Source organism: Rhinopithecus bieti, unplaced genomic scaffold (assembly GCF_001698545.2).
Source record: "Rhinopithecus bieti isolate Rb0 unplaced genomic scaffold, ASM169854v2 scaffold_33446, whole genome shotgun sequence".
In the NCBI taxonomy this organism is placed as follows: Eukaryota; Metazoa; Chordata; class Mammalia; order Primates; family Cercopithecidae; genus Rhinopithecus; species Rhinopithecus bieti.
In genome coordinates this window covers 36,795-52,504 of record NW_016814242.1, presented here as the reverse complement: position 1 = coordinate 52,504, position 15,710 = coordinate 36,795, and the positions used below count along the sequence as shown (strand labels likewise).

Below are 15,710 nucleotides of genomic sequence, written 5' to 3'. Positions count from 1 at the left end.
CAGGAAAAACTGACTGGACACACTTGGAAACCCCATCCCATAATTTAAAAGGTCCTTACCACCAGAGGCCACACACTTCCTTCTAAATGATGCATTTTTTTTTTTCCTCTGAGGAGAACCAGGGGAGGGAGTCACAGGGACTGGCTCCAAGCCAGATAAAGAAGGGGCAGTGGTGGTGGTGGTGTTTATGGAGTCTCGCTCTGTTGCCCAGGCTGGAGTGCAGAGGTGTGCTCTCGGCTCACTGCAACCTCCGCCTCCTGGGTTCAAGCGATTCTCCTGCCACAGCCTCTACAACTGGGACTACAGGCACGCACCACCAAGCCTGGCTAATTTTTTGTATTTTTTTTAGTAGAGACAGGGTTTCACCATGTTGGCCAGGCTGGTCTCAAACTCCTGACCTTCAGTGATCCGCCAACCTCAGCCTCTCAAAGTGCTGAGATTACAGGTATGAGCCAGCATATTCAGCCTCTGATTCTCTTTTTGCCAGAGGTGCTCAGTTACAGCAAATGTTGGCAACGATGCTCTGTACAATTGAGGAAAACTGATTCATGTTTTTCTTCACTATTAGGTCAGCCGCTCCCTGTGCAGAAGTAGGGGGGTGTTCTCTCCTTTTCCTCCTTGAGGGATGCATGGCCTTGAGTTTCTCCTTGGATGTCCTTGTAAGCCCTTTTGAGTCCTCTCTTCCCCTCCCTGAGTCCTTTCTCCTTCACCCCTAACATGATCAATTTGTCTTTGAATGCCATTTCATGCCAGGCACTGGGTTCAGTACAGAAGCCACAAAGACGGCCTCAGAGAGGTCCTTTCTCCAGTTAGGTGAAACCCTAATAGGGGAAGCATTGGCTGGTGGCCAGGCAGGTTCTATTGCTGGTCCAAGGCATGGTGATTTCACCAGGCGAAGTTCAATTACAGCACCTATCATCTGCAAGCTGACATTTTGAAAGCTTAGAATGTGTTCTCAGAAAGGTTGTTGTCTTTGCTGTCTCCAACTCCTATCCACTTTCCAGCCAGCTCTGTCCTTTCACTCCAAGACTTCTCTTTCTGAGGGTTCTCTTGGCCACACCTGGAACAGCCCAGGCACCTCCTCTTAGGCAGCCCCTCCTGTTTCCCTGTCCATGCCCTCCAGCTCTCAGTAGCTCCTTTGCTCTGGGGCTGTCTGGTGGGGTGGGAAGCAGTCAGAGAGTGCTGAATTCTTAACTCTGTTACTAACTGAGTGTGTGACATTAAGCAAATTATTTTACCTCTTGGACTCTCCACTGTCACATATATAAAATGACGTTGTTGCACACACAAGGTGTCTTGCACGGTCATTGCAGAAAGTCAGTGTATGTTTGCTTTCATTTTTCCTGTCTCCTTTTCCCCTGCTCATTGCAGGCTGCAGGACTGGGTGTGAGCAGTTTGTCCACATCTGCACCAAGGGAACTGGCCTTTCTCCCTCAGAAGTGGGGCAGGACTCTGTGGGTAGGCACTACCCTCCACCACTTCCTATCCAAGGCAGGGAGAGAAGATGTTGCCCTCTTACCTGCGCCTCCTTGTTGGATGTCAAATCTGCTTATACCATCCAGGATGAAGTGAGGAGGACCCCCTGGTAACTCCTTTAGGAAAGAGGGAGAAAAGCTATGAGCATCATTTATTGCTTGTATCGCAAAGTGACATCACTCACTTTGTCTTTCAAGGGTTGAGGTTAATTCTTAAAAAGGTGCTTAAAATCTGAGTTAGGAAAGTTTGCTGGGTTCTTCAGCCTTTATTGCTACCAGGAAGGCAGCAGGTATCATAGGGTGTAAATGTAACTGAAAAGACAGTCCATAAATGCATTAGCATACTACACGAAGAGAGAACATAAATAAGGACTTGGAATCCTTGGATCAAATAGCCATTCCATCTCAACAAGCCAGTGTTTTAATAAGATGTTGTAAATAAACCATAAAAAATGAATAGAATACATTTATGAGAGGAGACGTTTATAAACGTAATAAAGTACTATAGCTTTCATAATAAAGCTTTTGTTGTGAAATGGTATCTTTCAGAAATGAGCATGGGTATTCTGGACTCCAGGTTGAAGTCTAGCCATGTGCTGTAAGGGATACACGGTGCACACAACTCAGCTCTTTGCCCACTCCCTGGGTAATTCACAGACTGGGTCTGGAAGGCCCCAGTCCCCTTGTGTGAGGAGCTGGTACTCAGTGCCCGGTCCTTCCCTAACTTCTAACACACATAGTGCCTGCCAGCCAAAGAAAGTGGTTACGGATGATTGCCCCAGTGCTACCACATCTGGGAAGAATATGAGGAACTGTCAGCAGGCACCAAAATTGTGAGAGTTCCCAAAGGGGATCCCCAGGCACTTTGGGAGAACACTGGGCCACAGGTCTGGCTCCTGCCCCAGCACCAGCCAGCCCTCTAGACTTGGCCAGGATGACCTCAGCCTCCTCTCTGTGCAGCTCTTTCTGGATTTGCATAATTTAGTAATTGGTCCTTGTATCATTTCTTTTCACATTGACCAATAAGTCCGCAGAGAGCAGGCCTGCAAGCTGGAATTGGATTCATTTGCTCAGTAGACATTCATGTACAGAGTCACATGCCTTGTATAACCTGCCAACTCTTCATAAACTGCCCAGGTTTCTGGAAGAGATGCACACTAAGGGGAAAATGAAGGTGTGCCTGCCTACAAACACAGGGTCCTGACTGAGGGCATCATTTTCCAAAACTCCTCCCGCTGCTTTCTCTACATGTGACTCTGTCACATGCTGGGAGGGGAACTCTCAGGCCCAGGCCCTCCCGGGTGAGGGGGACCCTGGGGTGGCACAAGGTCTGACCCTCTGCCAGAGCCATGGTGGATAGAACTTTGGCATCTCCCTCAACGCAAGAAAGAGGGAAGGACATCCGGAGGGCCTTCAGGTGCATGCAGGGTTCCAAGTGGAGCCAGTTTTAAAATGGTGTAGGGCATTTCAGTAACCTTTACTTGTCTCCTCTCTCTACTGGAAAAGGGGACTTAAGGTCTCAAAGGAGGCCTGCTGTCAAAGATCCTCTACTCATGGGAAGTAAAGAAGGGATGGAGGCTGTGGCATTTTCAGACCCAGAACAAAGATGGCTTTGCTCGATTTTCTTGACTTTGGCCACAGCTCTTTTTCACTGTGGTCCTGCTAGTTCCCCTCCAGGGATCCCTAGAGCAAGGGTAGGGGTGATTGGAGAACCCATTCAGACAGACCTGGTGTGGAATCCTACTCTAACATTTCTTCCTGGGTGACCTTGAGACCTTGAACAATTCCCTTTACTTTGCTGTGCCTGTTTCCTCATGTGTAAAATGGGAACAATAATACAAAATGTAAGGACAGTTGAGAGAATCTAATGACAATGCAATCAAGGCAATGGCTGTCATTCATCAAACCCTTGCTGAGGGAGCCTTGCTCCAGGATTCTCTCTGGTAGGCTCCCAACAGCCTTGCAAAGCTGGACCAGTCCTTACATTTACAAATGAGGAAGGATGTGAAATACTTAGCACAGTGTCTGACATAGTATATGTTATTGATCCCCCTCTTTTGAAATATTTGCAAAATTAAAAAGACTATACTCAGACAAACCCATAGCCTCAGATGCATTCATTATTAAACAAGATAGAATAAAAACATGAATTTAGCAGTAGATCTTAGGAAGAGAAAGACAAAAGAGCCTCACAAAATAGGAGGAAGAACTGAAAAGAACGATTAGTGAATTATAAACCAGAAAAACAGCAAGATTAATAAATAAATTGTTCTATTATTTGCCATTGAAAGTAATGGCTAATAATGGTTTCTGCCATTACTTTCAATGGCAAAAACCACAATTACTTTTGCACCAACCTAATATCTGGGGGAGGGTTACATAGACTCAACCTTTGGCAAATATGGTAGAGAAACCCAAATAAAAGTAGAATTAAAAATTGGGCTTTAGAAATATAAAATAATGATGTAGAATTCTATGCCAATCAATTAAAAAAATCCGATGATTTTCTGACAAAAATTAACTTGGCTAAAATTGACTCATGTTAGTAAACAAGCTGAAAAGACTAACAGCCTTTGGATAGTATTTTAAAGTTACCAAAGAGTATCTCCTGAATGCCCTGTAAAGGCTTACAGGTACATGCAATTTTCCTCTGAGTTCCCTCAAACTTTCAGAGAATAGAAAATTCCAGTGTCATTTACAGTTTCAGTGTGAAAATAAAAATTAAAAAAGAATCCTGCCACCATTTAAGAAGCCAGCATAGCCTTGATGCCCAACCTGAGAGAAAACACGCATACATACTAGACTGATTTTGGATAATTTGTTATCATCATGTAGGATTTGCTGTAGAAATGCAGAATGCAAGGATGGTTTCACATCAGGACATCTACTAATATGAAGTAGCACTTACATGGGCCAAAGGGAGAAAAATTTGTATCCTTTCAATAAATGCTATGAAGGCATTTGATAAACACACAACTTTTTATGATTTACTAGAATAATAAAAGTTAAAACAAAAAATTTTAGCTAATTAGGAACAAAAAGATATTTTAATGTGTTGAAAATTAAATGGTGATGATTTCAAGCCACGAATCAATAGTCAACTTCAAGTTTATGGGAAAACATACGAATCATTTGCATCAAAGGTGGGCATAAAAGCAGCTTCTCTGTCCCCTGTCCTCTAAGCTGCTTGTTCCTCCTGGACCCTGGACTTTAGAGCTATGACCAATAATCCAAAAAGAGAGACGGTAGGAAGGGATAGAAATGATACCCAGGAGCATTTAAGTCTACCAGGCTGACTTCCTGAGACAAGGCCCATTAAGAAAACAGGTAAAGATGGCTAGGAAACTGGGACTCTGCTGACTCTGGGAAGGCCACCTGTTACCAGATGGGCCAAGCACATCAGGGCAGTGAAGCTAGTGTGATGAGAACCTAGATTAGATTCACCCTGAACTGGCAGCAATGGGCAGTCTCCAGCCGACTGTGAATCACCTAGCAGCTTCACAGACAGGGAGACTGCTGTGCCCCACCTCCCACTACTGTGATTTCATAGGTCATGCAGAGATAGTGTTCAGGATTTGCCTAGCTTCTCAGGGGATTCTGAGATCCAGCCAGGGCCAGGGAGCAGGTTCAGAGAAGTTGAGCGATTTGTCCCAGTTCACACAAGAAACAGGCTCTGAATCAGGTGTCTGCCTCCATAGTGTCTTGTTCTTCATTCTGACCACACCAGCAGTCAGCATCTTCTCAACCTTTATGTTTTTGGATCCTGTGAGGTGGACTTGGCCTTTGAGGACCCTGAAACATTATTAGTACAGAAAGAAGCTGGGATGGTTAATTTTATATACCATCCTAACTGGATCACAGAGCGCCCAGATACTTGGCTAAACATTACTTCTGGTCATGTCCATGAGGGTGCTTTCACATGACATTAACATTTGAATTGGTGGATTTAGTAAAGCAGATTCCCTTCCTAGGGTGGGTGGGCACCATCCGGTCTATTCAGGGCCTAAATAGAACAAAAGATAAAGAAAGGGACAATTTGCCCTTTCTTTGCCTAACTCCTTGAGCTGAGACATTGGTCTTTTCCTGTCCTTGGACAGGGAATTACATCATCCATTCTCTAGTTCTCTGGCCTCCCACTCAGATTTAACTACATCACTGGCTTTCCTGGGTCTCCAGATTGCAGGTGGCATATCGTGGGACTTCTCAGCCTCTATAAGCAAGTGAGCCAATCCCTCCTAGTAAATCTCTCATTATAAATATATTAACAGGATATCTATTAGGATATATGTCAATATGTTAATGGGATATATATATATATAAATATATATTGATATATTTACTAGCAATAAATATGTCAACGGGATATATATTGATTCTTTTTCTCTGGAGACCCCTGAGTAATGCAGAAGCCAGCAACAATAGTCAAACTAAGTAATCTTAGGAACTTAATTCTGGATTGTGGAGACCTTTCTCCAGGCAATGCTTAGGGGTAATCTCTGTTATATTAGGTATGTCAGAGCTCTTGTAATGCAAGGGCTCCTGGCATCTTAGAAAATACCCTCTCTGATGTGGTCCCAAGCCAGCTGCTCTCGCCTAATCATCTCCAGAGGTAGACGGAGAAATATGCCAAGAAATAATGTGACAGCACCCGGCATATTTCTGCATTCTCTCTAAAGACTTCCACATCCTCACATGGCATGCTGCTCTTGGATAAGAGAGCCCTGTGTTTAGCCTTTTGGTATTTGGCTCTTTCACATGGTGGCCAGAGTTCAGTCTGGGACAAGTGGCAGCATCACTCCCTTTCCTATTTTTGCTAGAGGACTTTGATTTATTGGCATCCAAGTTCTCTGGCTGAATGATACTTGGCTGTTGGCAGGGTCACTTTCTGCCATTTTTTGTTACCTATTGCCTTATGGAATGTTTTCATAACTTAACTGGCACTTACAACTCTGCTTTTTAACCTCTTCCTTTCCTGAAGAACACATTTTGGTCCCAAGGTGAATCGTTTCTAGTGAATGATCCTTTCAGAAACTGCTCTGGCTGCATGGAAGGAGAGGTGTCACCTGGGTAGGCAGTGCCTCACTCTAGGATGGCCACAGGCAGGAAGCCACAATGGGGCTGTGCTGAGCTTCGAACACCTGTTAAGCAATGTGCTTGGGGCACATAGCCCATTTTTCAGTTGAGAAGTAAAGTGTGTTTTACTATAAAATGGGTACAAAGATGAAATTTCAGTTTATCTGACAACATTGGTGATTGTTGTGAAGATCTACTGTTTACCATTGTGTACTGTCCAATATGGTAGCCACAAGCCATATGTGGATACTTACGTTTAAATTAATTTAAATTCAATATAATTTAAACCTTTAATCCCTCAGTTGCATCAGTCACATTTCAAGTGCTCAATGGCCACATGTGGCTAGTGGCTACTGTATTGAACAGTGCAGGAAGAACATTCCCATTATCACAGAATGTTCTATTGGATGGTGCTAATTTATTTAATGAGGATGATAATATTATCTACCTCACAGGACTGTGAGGCCAATTAAATGAAATATTGCATGTAAAGTGCTTAGCATAATACTTTACACATGTACATGCTTGATAAATTATCCATGAAACAAAAATTCTGCTAAAAGGGGTCCACTTTAAGTACCAAATTTAGCTCAGGGAAATATCACATAGATACCTCATGTGTAAGTGTAATTTCTTAGCACTGTCCCTTGCTGAGACTGGGGCTGTAGGAAGCATTGAGACTGATGAGGAGTCGGGTCCTCTCAGTGCCATTTGCACAGGGCACCGTTATGGGCTGTTGTGGAGCCTGACTGGGGGATGGGGAGGGCGTGGGAACAGAATGAAGCAGGATGTGAACAGGGCTTCCTTCTACTTCAGAAAAAGTTTCAGCAGCAAAATGGATGAGATTATTGGGTTAATTGTTAGAGGAAGGAAGGACAAGAGCCAGAGGAAGAAAAGGGTAGGTAAGATGGTGGGGAGGAGAGAGAAAGGAAGGTATATGACACAAAACTACTTTTCTGCACCAGGCATAGAAAGCTATGCCTGGTTCTCATGCCCCTGACTCTTGGGCTAGTGTTGAACCTGCCCAGCTGGGATAAATACTCAAAACAGAATGATGTCCCTTGTGGTTTACCAGTTGCCTATAGGAGGAGATTTCTCATTGTCTGGAAAAACTTAGAATGTGGAGAGGGCCTAAAATACCTTGGTGCTACCTCAGCCATTATATAGTTGAAGTTTAAGGGCCACTGGTCAGACCTCTGGTCAGGCACTCAGCAAGTTCTATAGCTTGGGAGTCAACCTTCTAAGCATAGTGATAGAAAGCAGAACATGAGGCCGGGTATGTGGCTCATGCCTGTAGTCCCAGCACTTTGGGAGGCTGAGGTGGGTGGATCACTTGAGGTCAGGAGTTTGAGACCAACCTGACCAACATGGTGAAACCCCGTCTCTTCTAAAATACAAAAATTAGCCAGGCGTGGTGACTCATGCCTGTAATCCTGGCTACTCAGGAGGCTGAGGCAGGAGAATCACTTGAACCCAGGCAATGGAGGTTGCAGTGAGCCGAGATTGTGCCATTGCACTCTAGCCTGGGCGACAGAATAAGACTCCATCTCAAAGAAAGAAAAAGAAACAAAAAGCAGAACATGAGAAGAAAGGCATTTTCTACACTCCCTGCCAGCCTTCCTTCAGCCCCTACATAGTTTCCTCTGACCCACATTTTTCCCTGAAAGAGTTTCTTAAACTGGCCAAGGGCTGAAGCTGAGATGGCTGGACCATGAAAGCCCAAGAATCCCAGGGAATAGGCCCTGAGGCTGCTACCTTATGACATTCTCACAAATTAATCACAGTAACAATAACTAGTGCGTACTTAGTGTTTACACTGTGCTAGACACTGTTCTAAGTATTGTACTCATTTAGTCCTTAAAGTAATCATATGTGGCACAGGTGCCATTTTTATCCCTAAAAAGGGAAAAAAGGGCAGAACATAGACAGATGAACTTTAGAGAGGGATTGATTTCTGTTTTACTCACATGAGGTAGAAGATTCTACTAGTGCAAAAAACATTACTAGTGACAGGCAGGAACCCAGAACAGGACATGAGCTTATGATGAGGACTTACAGGGGCCATTTAGCATGGTGTTAGAAGCTCAGGTCTTGAAACCAGACTCCTGGGTTCAAATTCCGGCTCTACTATCATCTAATTATATGACTTTGGGCAGAGGTACCCCTACTCTCTGATTCTGCTTCTCCGCTGCAAAATGAGGCTAATAATAGTATCTTATCATAGAGTTACTGTGAGGATTGACAAGTCAAAGCCCCTAAAGCCAGGCCCCATATGGTCAGCATTCTGTGGGTGTGGCCATTACTATTAGGAATGGGCCAGGCTGGAGTGGCTTCTCTTCCAGTGCTCTCTGCAGTCACAGCTGTACACTGTGGGTCAAGGACATCACAGTGTCAAAGGGGTGAGTACAGTACTGTCCTACCTGGAAAATAGGTCAACTCAAGGTTTCTTTCTTGCACATGTGAACTTGAAACATGCATCAGGCACCTGTAGATAGGGTTCTTCATTCATCCATTCACTCATGTACTTGTTCATCCAAATTCTAACAGAGACCCTATTAGGCACTTAAGTCAGTGGGGGGAAAGTGCAGCAGGTGGAAGGAATCTTCATTTAAATTCTGGATCCTTCCCTCACTAATCATGTCACCTTGGCATGTCACATCACCTGTCTGAACGTCAGTTTTCTGTAAAGTTAGGAGAAAACGAAGAAGATAAAGTATGAGAAGACACATGGAAAGCTCTGGAAAGTACTATACAAAGGTAAGTCTTGCCAACTGTGATAAAAAAGACAAAGAAATATGACATTTATAAAGAAGTGCCAGAATGAAAAATGCCCCTGCCCCCAATCCCCCCAGTAGAGCTCAGGTAAGCTTTTGGATGAGGAAAGTAGTAATGGGAAAAGCAGATTCGGCCCCTGGCTGCCTCTATTTTGGGTTCCTGGCATTATTCTCTATAAGTGATTTCACTTCCGTTTGCCTCAGTTTCTCCTTGCCCCCAAAAGACATCACAAGTTGAATTGTTGTGAGAATCAGATAATTAGAATCTCTCAGTCCTTTCTAAAGAGAAGTGTTATAAATTCTTCAACACTATAAATATGGTCTCACATCTATTGCTCAGCACCTTGTGAGAAAAAAATCCCATCACTTTCTAAAATAATCTCAGCTTCTGAAAATAGCAAAGGGAAAAAAATGACCTCTTGGAACTTCTTTAAATAGAATTCTCTGCTTCATCTCTCCTTAGGAGGTAAAGACTAGAAGAAGAGAGTCATTGTTGAGGACTTACTGCCAATGGCTGATAAGAGGACCCTAGAACGCTGAAACACCCCACTTTTCTCTAAGCAGCATCACAAACCCTACCTGATCCCTAACCTTCCCTTCACCAAAGCTTCAAATCTGTCCCAATGTAGGGCAAGAGGTGTCGCCTCCCAGAGCCTGATGTCTTCAGTTCTCCTTCCTATGTGCAGAACTGAATTAGAGATCCACAGACCAGACAAATACTTTTGTCTCATAGCCTCATAGCCTCTTTGTAGCCACCATTAGAAAATAACTTTACTCTGTAACCTACCTTGGCTTTATGGGAAGTGTTTGGACAGTGCTTGGCATTTAATCAGTGCTCAATAATGGTTGCAGATATTATAATGATTAGCTTACTAGACATTATATTATGTTATGTCATTCTAGGTTATGCTGGCAGCCTACAGAAGCATGAATAGAGGTTTGGGCAGGAGGGTCCTTAGAGTGGTCCTTATCCAGGTGCTTTGCATCAACAGTAGTCCTGATGAGATTATCAGAATGTTGAGTCAGCTGAGACATTTTCCGTGGAGGTGTCATGCCGTAAAATTGAGATAGTTCTAGAAAAACCAGGAGGGCTCACCTGGCTGCAAGGTAGAGGTAGTGACCATCTGCTGGGGTTGTGGAGTCAGGGACATCTGAATGTTGTCCTGCAATATCTCCCTAATTTTAAAGCTGATGTCTAAAATTCTCTTGCAGGTGGTCAAGCCTCTCTAAGGTCGAGAATGTGAATATAAAAGAGAGGGGAGGTGATTATTTAAATTCATCCTATAGTGTAAATGACTGACCTGATATCTTCCCTTTGAGCAAATTCTAACAGGGAAGGAAAAAAGAATATAAAGATACTGACACCTGAAGAGAAGAAAGGGTGACAGAGTGATAGATGGGGTCAATTATGGGGTGGAGGAGACTCCAACAACTACAATTTTTCATACCCATGGTTTCCCATCTTTAGATGAAAAATGGAGGCATTTTAATTTAGTGATATATTTAGTGTTAGAACTGGGTTAGAACTCAGGAGTCTAGGCTCCTGGTTCCTGCTATAGCATCTTCCCATCCTGCTGAATAGCTACAATACTGGAGCAGAGATACCCAGTGAATTTCATTCTCCTTCCAGTTTGGTTTGGCCCAACCTCCTTTCGGCTGGAGGTGCCATGGCAGGCGACTCCGAGGACCCTGGGGCTGGGTATGCTCCTGTGGGGCTCAACTTACCTGTGGCCGCTTCCACATCACATTGGAGAGGCGTTTTTCCTGGAGCAGCTTCTGGCCTATGGAAGAATCTGCTGCAGGGAATGTATCATCCTTAAACATCTGATGGATGCTCAGGCAGTGATCCCGCAAGGTGGTAAAGTCCTGGTCTTTGAACTTGATGATGGAGGTCTCCACTGAAGACTCCTGGTTATATGCCATGACTCTCCTTAGAAGGCTTCCGAGGTCCTTTCCTGTTGGTGAGAAAAAGGGATACCTTTGCGGTCAGCTATCATCCTTTGTACCATCAGATGTGAGCCCCAGACGAGCACTCTGATATACCACCCTTTACAGGTAGGGGACTGAGACTAAGTCTTCGCTGTCCCTGGTGGCACAGTCAGTGAGACTGAACTAGGATTCAAGCATCCTTACTCCCAGCTAACCTTTCAATCTGCTGTACAAAACAACTTTCCAGTATGCTCTCACGTGCACAAGAGGCTATGGGGTACTAGTACATCTCATGAACATTTATTGAGCACTGCCAGGTGAAAAACTGGTAGATAGGTTTAAAAAAATTGCCCACAGCTTCCCTGAGTAGCAAGTGCACAGAGGCCCATGAGTTGCACTGGAAAGGTCACAGGGAGTTGGAGGGTTTGGTGGGGTGGGGGCAGAGGGGGTGGGTAGGAAGTGTTGGAAGAGATTGCCAGAAAGGTAGGGTTGGAAAGCTGGGTGAGGAAATGTTTTATACCCATAAGCTCTGCAGAGCTGTTGAAGAGGTGGGGCATGATCAGATCTGTACAAGAATGGGGCTGCTAGGAGCGATCTGAGGACCAGAGAGAGGGTGTGGGCAGGGACTGGATGCAGGAAGGAAGCCAGGAGCTGCTGCACTTGTCCACAGGAGAGATGGTGGTAGAGCATCAGAAGGGAAGATGGTGGAGTGTGGACAGATTTGGTGTAATTTTATAGGTGAAGAATTCAATATGGGGGATAGGGAAGGAAAAAAGAAAACAAAGAAAAGATAGTACAATGAATATCACATGAGTTTTGCAGTTTGCTTTCTGTTTTCATCAGCTCCATACCGCTTCTGCAACTTGGAGTGAATATTCAAGCCTGTGAACCTATTTTTCCACCTGTATGGATTGAAGCTATCAATCTCATAGGCTTTTTATGATATTAATTAAGTTTTGACCTAATCAACTGAGCAGAGTATCAGGCATGCAGTAGTCCCTTAATAAATGTTAGCATCCTAGCTTTCCTCGAGTTGACAAGGAAGGCTGAGGTTTCTTGTTCAGGCAGCCACAGGAATGTAACTGGTGCCATTTACCAAAAATGTACCACACCCTCCATCTGTGAGGCTGGCCTGGATGGGAATCCTGAATCCATACTTCCTAGTTATGGGAATTGAAAAACCTTTCTGGTCCTTAAAGTAGGACTTTTCAAGCTTCTTTGACCAGGGTCAGTGCAGATGGCACAAAAAAATCCCAAGGTCCGTGTGTTCTACCCATTTTCACTTCACAGTGGAAAAGGAAGCAGGTGATAATGAAGGAGCTAGGACTGGAAGGGAATAAATTCTAAGGAAAGAATATGAACTCATAATCAAAATTTTGAATCCTAGAAAAATGTATGTAAACTTAACATAACTTAGCAATTTTCTTACAATTACCTTGTAATACCATGTGGCAAGTTATTTAGATAGCACAAATTCATAGACAGAATATCACCAGTGAAGTGTCATTGTGCAAGCATATTTGAGGAGAATTGTGCATACAACTGTCTCAAAAACAAGATATGAATAATTTACATTTACATTTGAACAATTAGATTGGACCATACAGAACTGTCATTTTTGTAGGTCAAAAATGGTTGAATATAGTCAGTTTCATAGGGTTTAACCTAGGGTAAGAAATGGTTAAATACAAACAGTTCCGTTTAGTTTAACCTAATACACATGTCCATTTCTTCAATTGAGTTCTCGGAGAATAATGGCACAAAATATTCAGTATGTCTCACCACTCACAATAGGGTTAAAAAGAGGGCCCACAACAAATTAAATAGTGATAAAGCTACAATGTCAAAGTATCATTCAGAGTAAGAAAACAGTGATAGAAACCGATTGTCAATTCAAGACAAAAGGCAATGGCACTTGATAATGAAGAGTTGTGAAAATCATGGGTCTACCAGTTCTCTGTGTGTGCTCGGGGACAGTGGAACCAGTACAGCATTGCCAAGCCTCCTACCTCTCAGGAAAATATTGAACTACAAAGTGTGATAAACTCTAGCAATGAGCTATTTTGGTTTATGAAAACCAAATTGTAGTTACCTTTAATAATATAATTATGGGATTGCCTGTAAGTAGCCCTTAATTGCATATAAAATGAAATTCTAAATAATTTTGTTTTATTTCTCCTTTGGAATCATACAAAGGTCTTATATGTGAGGATCGGTTCCTAGTCCACCTGGGGGGCCGCCACTGTCCACTATTGGGTAGGGGACTGGCCACACTTTAGGAATTCACATTCTAAGATTCACTTGCCTCATTTGTGAAATGGAGATGATACTATTACACATGTTATAGGGTTGCTGTGAGACTCAGATGAAACCATGCTTCTAGAACACTCAGCACAGTGACTAGTAAGTAGAAAGCAGCCAATGCATGTTGGTTATTAGGATGATGATCATTGCTATTTTGAGCAGGAAAGGACTATGCAGAGGCCCAACACTGTCTAAGATGAGGACTTGCTCATACTCAGGACAGGCTAGGCTCAGAGGGGCCTGCAGGGCGAGGGCCAGGATGTGCAGTCAGACCTGGGACCTAGGCTCTGTTACTGCTCTGTATTCACTACATGGGCTGCCCAGGCCTGGGGGAAGGGAAGACTTGGGGATAGGCAGCAGGCTGGGTGTCTGCTGCTGAGGAGGTGGGCTGCTCTGGGAGGAGACTCTTGATGGGGAAGGGAGAAGCAGGCAGGGGAAGATTGTTCCACCTTCACACACATAGTTTTCTTTCTCTCTGAGTTGCTCATGGCTTCACCAGGAAACAGCCTGTAGGCTCATGTTCTCAGGAAGGACCCACAGTACCTGACAACATTTCCCTTCTGCGCACAGCAGAAGAGGATCACCTGATTTTCCTGCTGTCACTTTTGGGGAGGGCTTTCTGGTTCTTTCCTCTCTTCTCTACCCTATTTGTCTCACTTTGCAGGGTAGCCAAAGGCAGAAGAAGACTCAGCTTTGTTAATTTCAGGGGGAAAAAAAGATTGCTGAAAGGCCTACATGATGTTCAAGACAAAGTTTATCTTGCTGCTGGGGCAGCTCTTGGGTGTTGCAAGAAAAGTCACACAAGAGGAGCTAGAAACATCACAAAAATAATTGATATAAAGTTCTTCATGGGAGAAGCTTGTGTAAGCTCATGAATCAAGCTTCATGAATCTGAAGCTTGCTTCAGAGAAGCAAGCAGGAGCTGCAGCTGGGAGTTACAACGCCTCTTTACCTCCCCTTGGTGTCTATGAAAGGAGCTTCCCAGCGTCCTCTGCTGAGTTGGGTGACTTAGTGAGCTCAGGTTGCCATAGTAAAATACCACTGACTGCGAGGCTTAACCGCATTTATGCCTGAGGTTGCAATTTTTTGAATTTTTGCAATTAGACCTTGGCGATGACCTTGAGCAGTATGATATAAATAACTCCCTCATGCTTAGTGTTCCAATAATGGAACACTAGGCATAAATGGGTTAACAACAGGATTTTTTCTCACAGTTATGGAGGCTGGAAGTCAGAGATCAGAGTGCCAGTAGGTGGTGGAGGGTGGGGAAGAGATCTTTTCCTCATCCTCTTCTTATAAGATCACAGTTCTATCAGATTAGTCCCCACTCTTAAGATCTCTTTTAAGCTTAATTGCCTCTTAAAGACCTTATCTCTAGTTACAATCATGTTGGGGGTTAGGGTTTCATATGAATTTGTTGGGGGAGGGGAGTAGTACAATTCAGGCCAAGGCAGTGACTAACCCCAGCCTGATCCAACAACTCTCCTATCCCTGGCTGCTTACTTCAGGGAGCGTGCAGATCAAAGGGGAATTGGGTCATGTCGGTAAGGTTCTCAGACAATAGACGGAGGATGCCAGTGGACACAAGAACAAATGACAGAGCAGCAACAGTGATAAGTATGTAAACATTATTTGAATTAATGGAAACGTGATGAGGGTTTCTTAATGGGAGATATGTCTTACATACTGCTGAGCCATACAACTATGTCTTAGCAGTATCTTGATCTGCCAGCATATAGCGCCAGGCCTTGCACATAGTAGGTATTCAAAAAAACTCCTAGGCCGGGCGCGGTGGCCCAAGCCTGTAATCCCAGCACTTTGGGAGGCCGAGACGGGCGGATCACGAGGTCAGGAGATCGAGACCATCCTGGCTAACACGGTGAAACCCCGTCTCTACTAAAATACAAAACTAGGCAGGCGAGGTGGCGGTTGCCTGTAGTCCCAGCTACTCGGGAGGCTGAGGCAGGAGAATGGCGTAAACCCGGGAGGCGGAGCTTGCAGTGAGCTGAGATCCGGCCACTGCACTCCAGTCCGGGCGACAGAGCGAGACTCCGCCTCAAAAAAAAAAAAAAAAAAATAAAAAAAAAAAAAGAGAAACCACCAAAAAAAAAAAAAAAAAAAAAAAAAAAAAAAAAAAAAAAAAAAAAAAAAAAAA

At 43.9% G+C, this 15,710-nt stretch overlaps 1 protein-coding gene across 1 annotated transcript in view; it reads right to left on the bottom strand.

Annotated features, from left to right (window-relative positions):
• The window catches only part of CAPN13 (calpain 13), an 86,441-nt gene that overhangs the window by 54,885 nt on the left and 15,846 nt on the right, over window positions 1-15,710 (bottom strand). The window contains exons 2-3 of the mRNA XM_017850059.1: window positions 11,048-11,277; window positions 1,520-1,592 (exon numbers count right to left, since the gene is read on the bottom strand). Coding sequence (XP_017705548.1) covers window positions 1,520-1,592; window positions 11,048-11,245 — 271 coding nt within the window. The 5' untranslated portion in view covers window positions 11,246-11,277. The remainder of the gene's footprint in view (window positions 1-1,519; window positions 1,593-11,047; window positions 11,278-15,710) is intronic.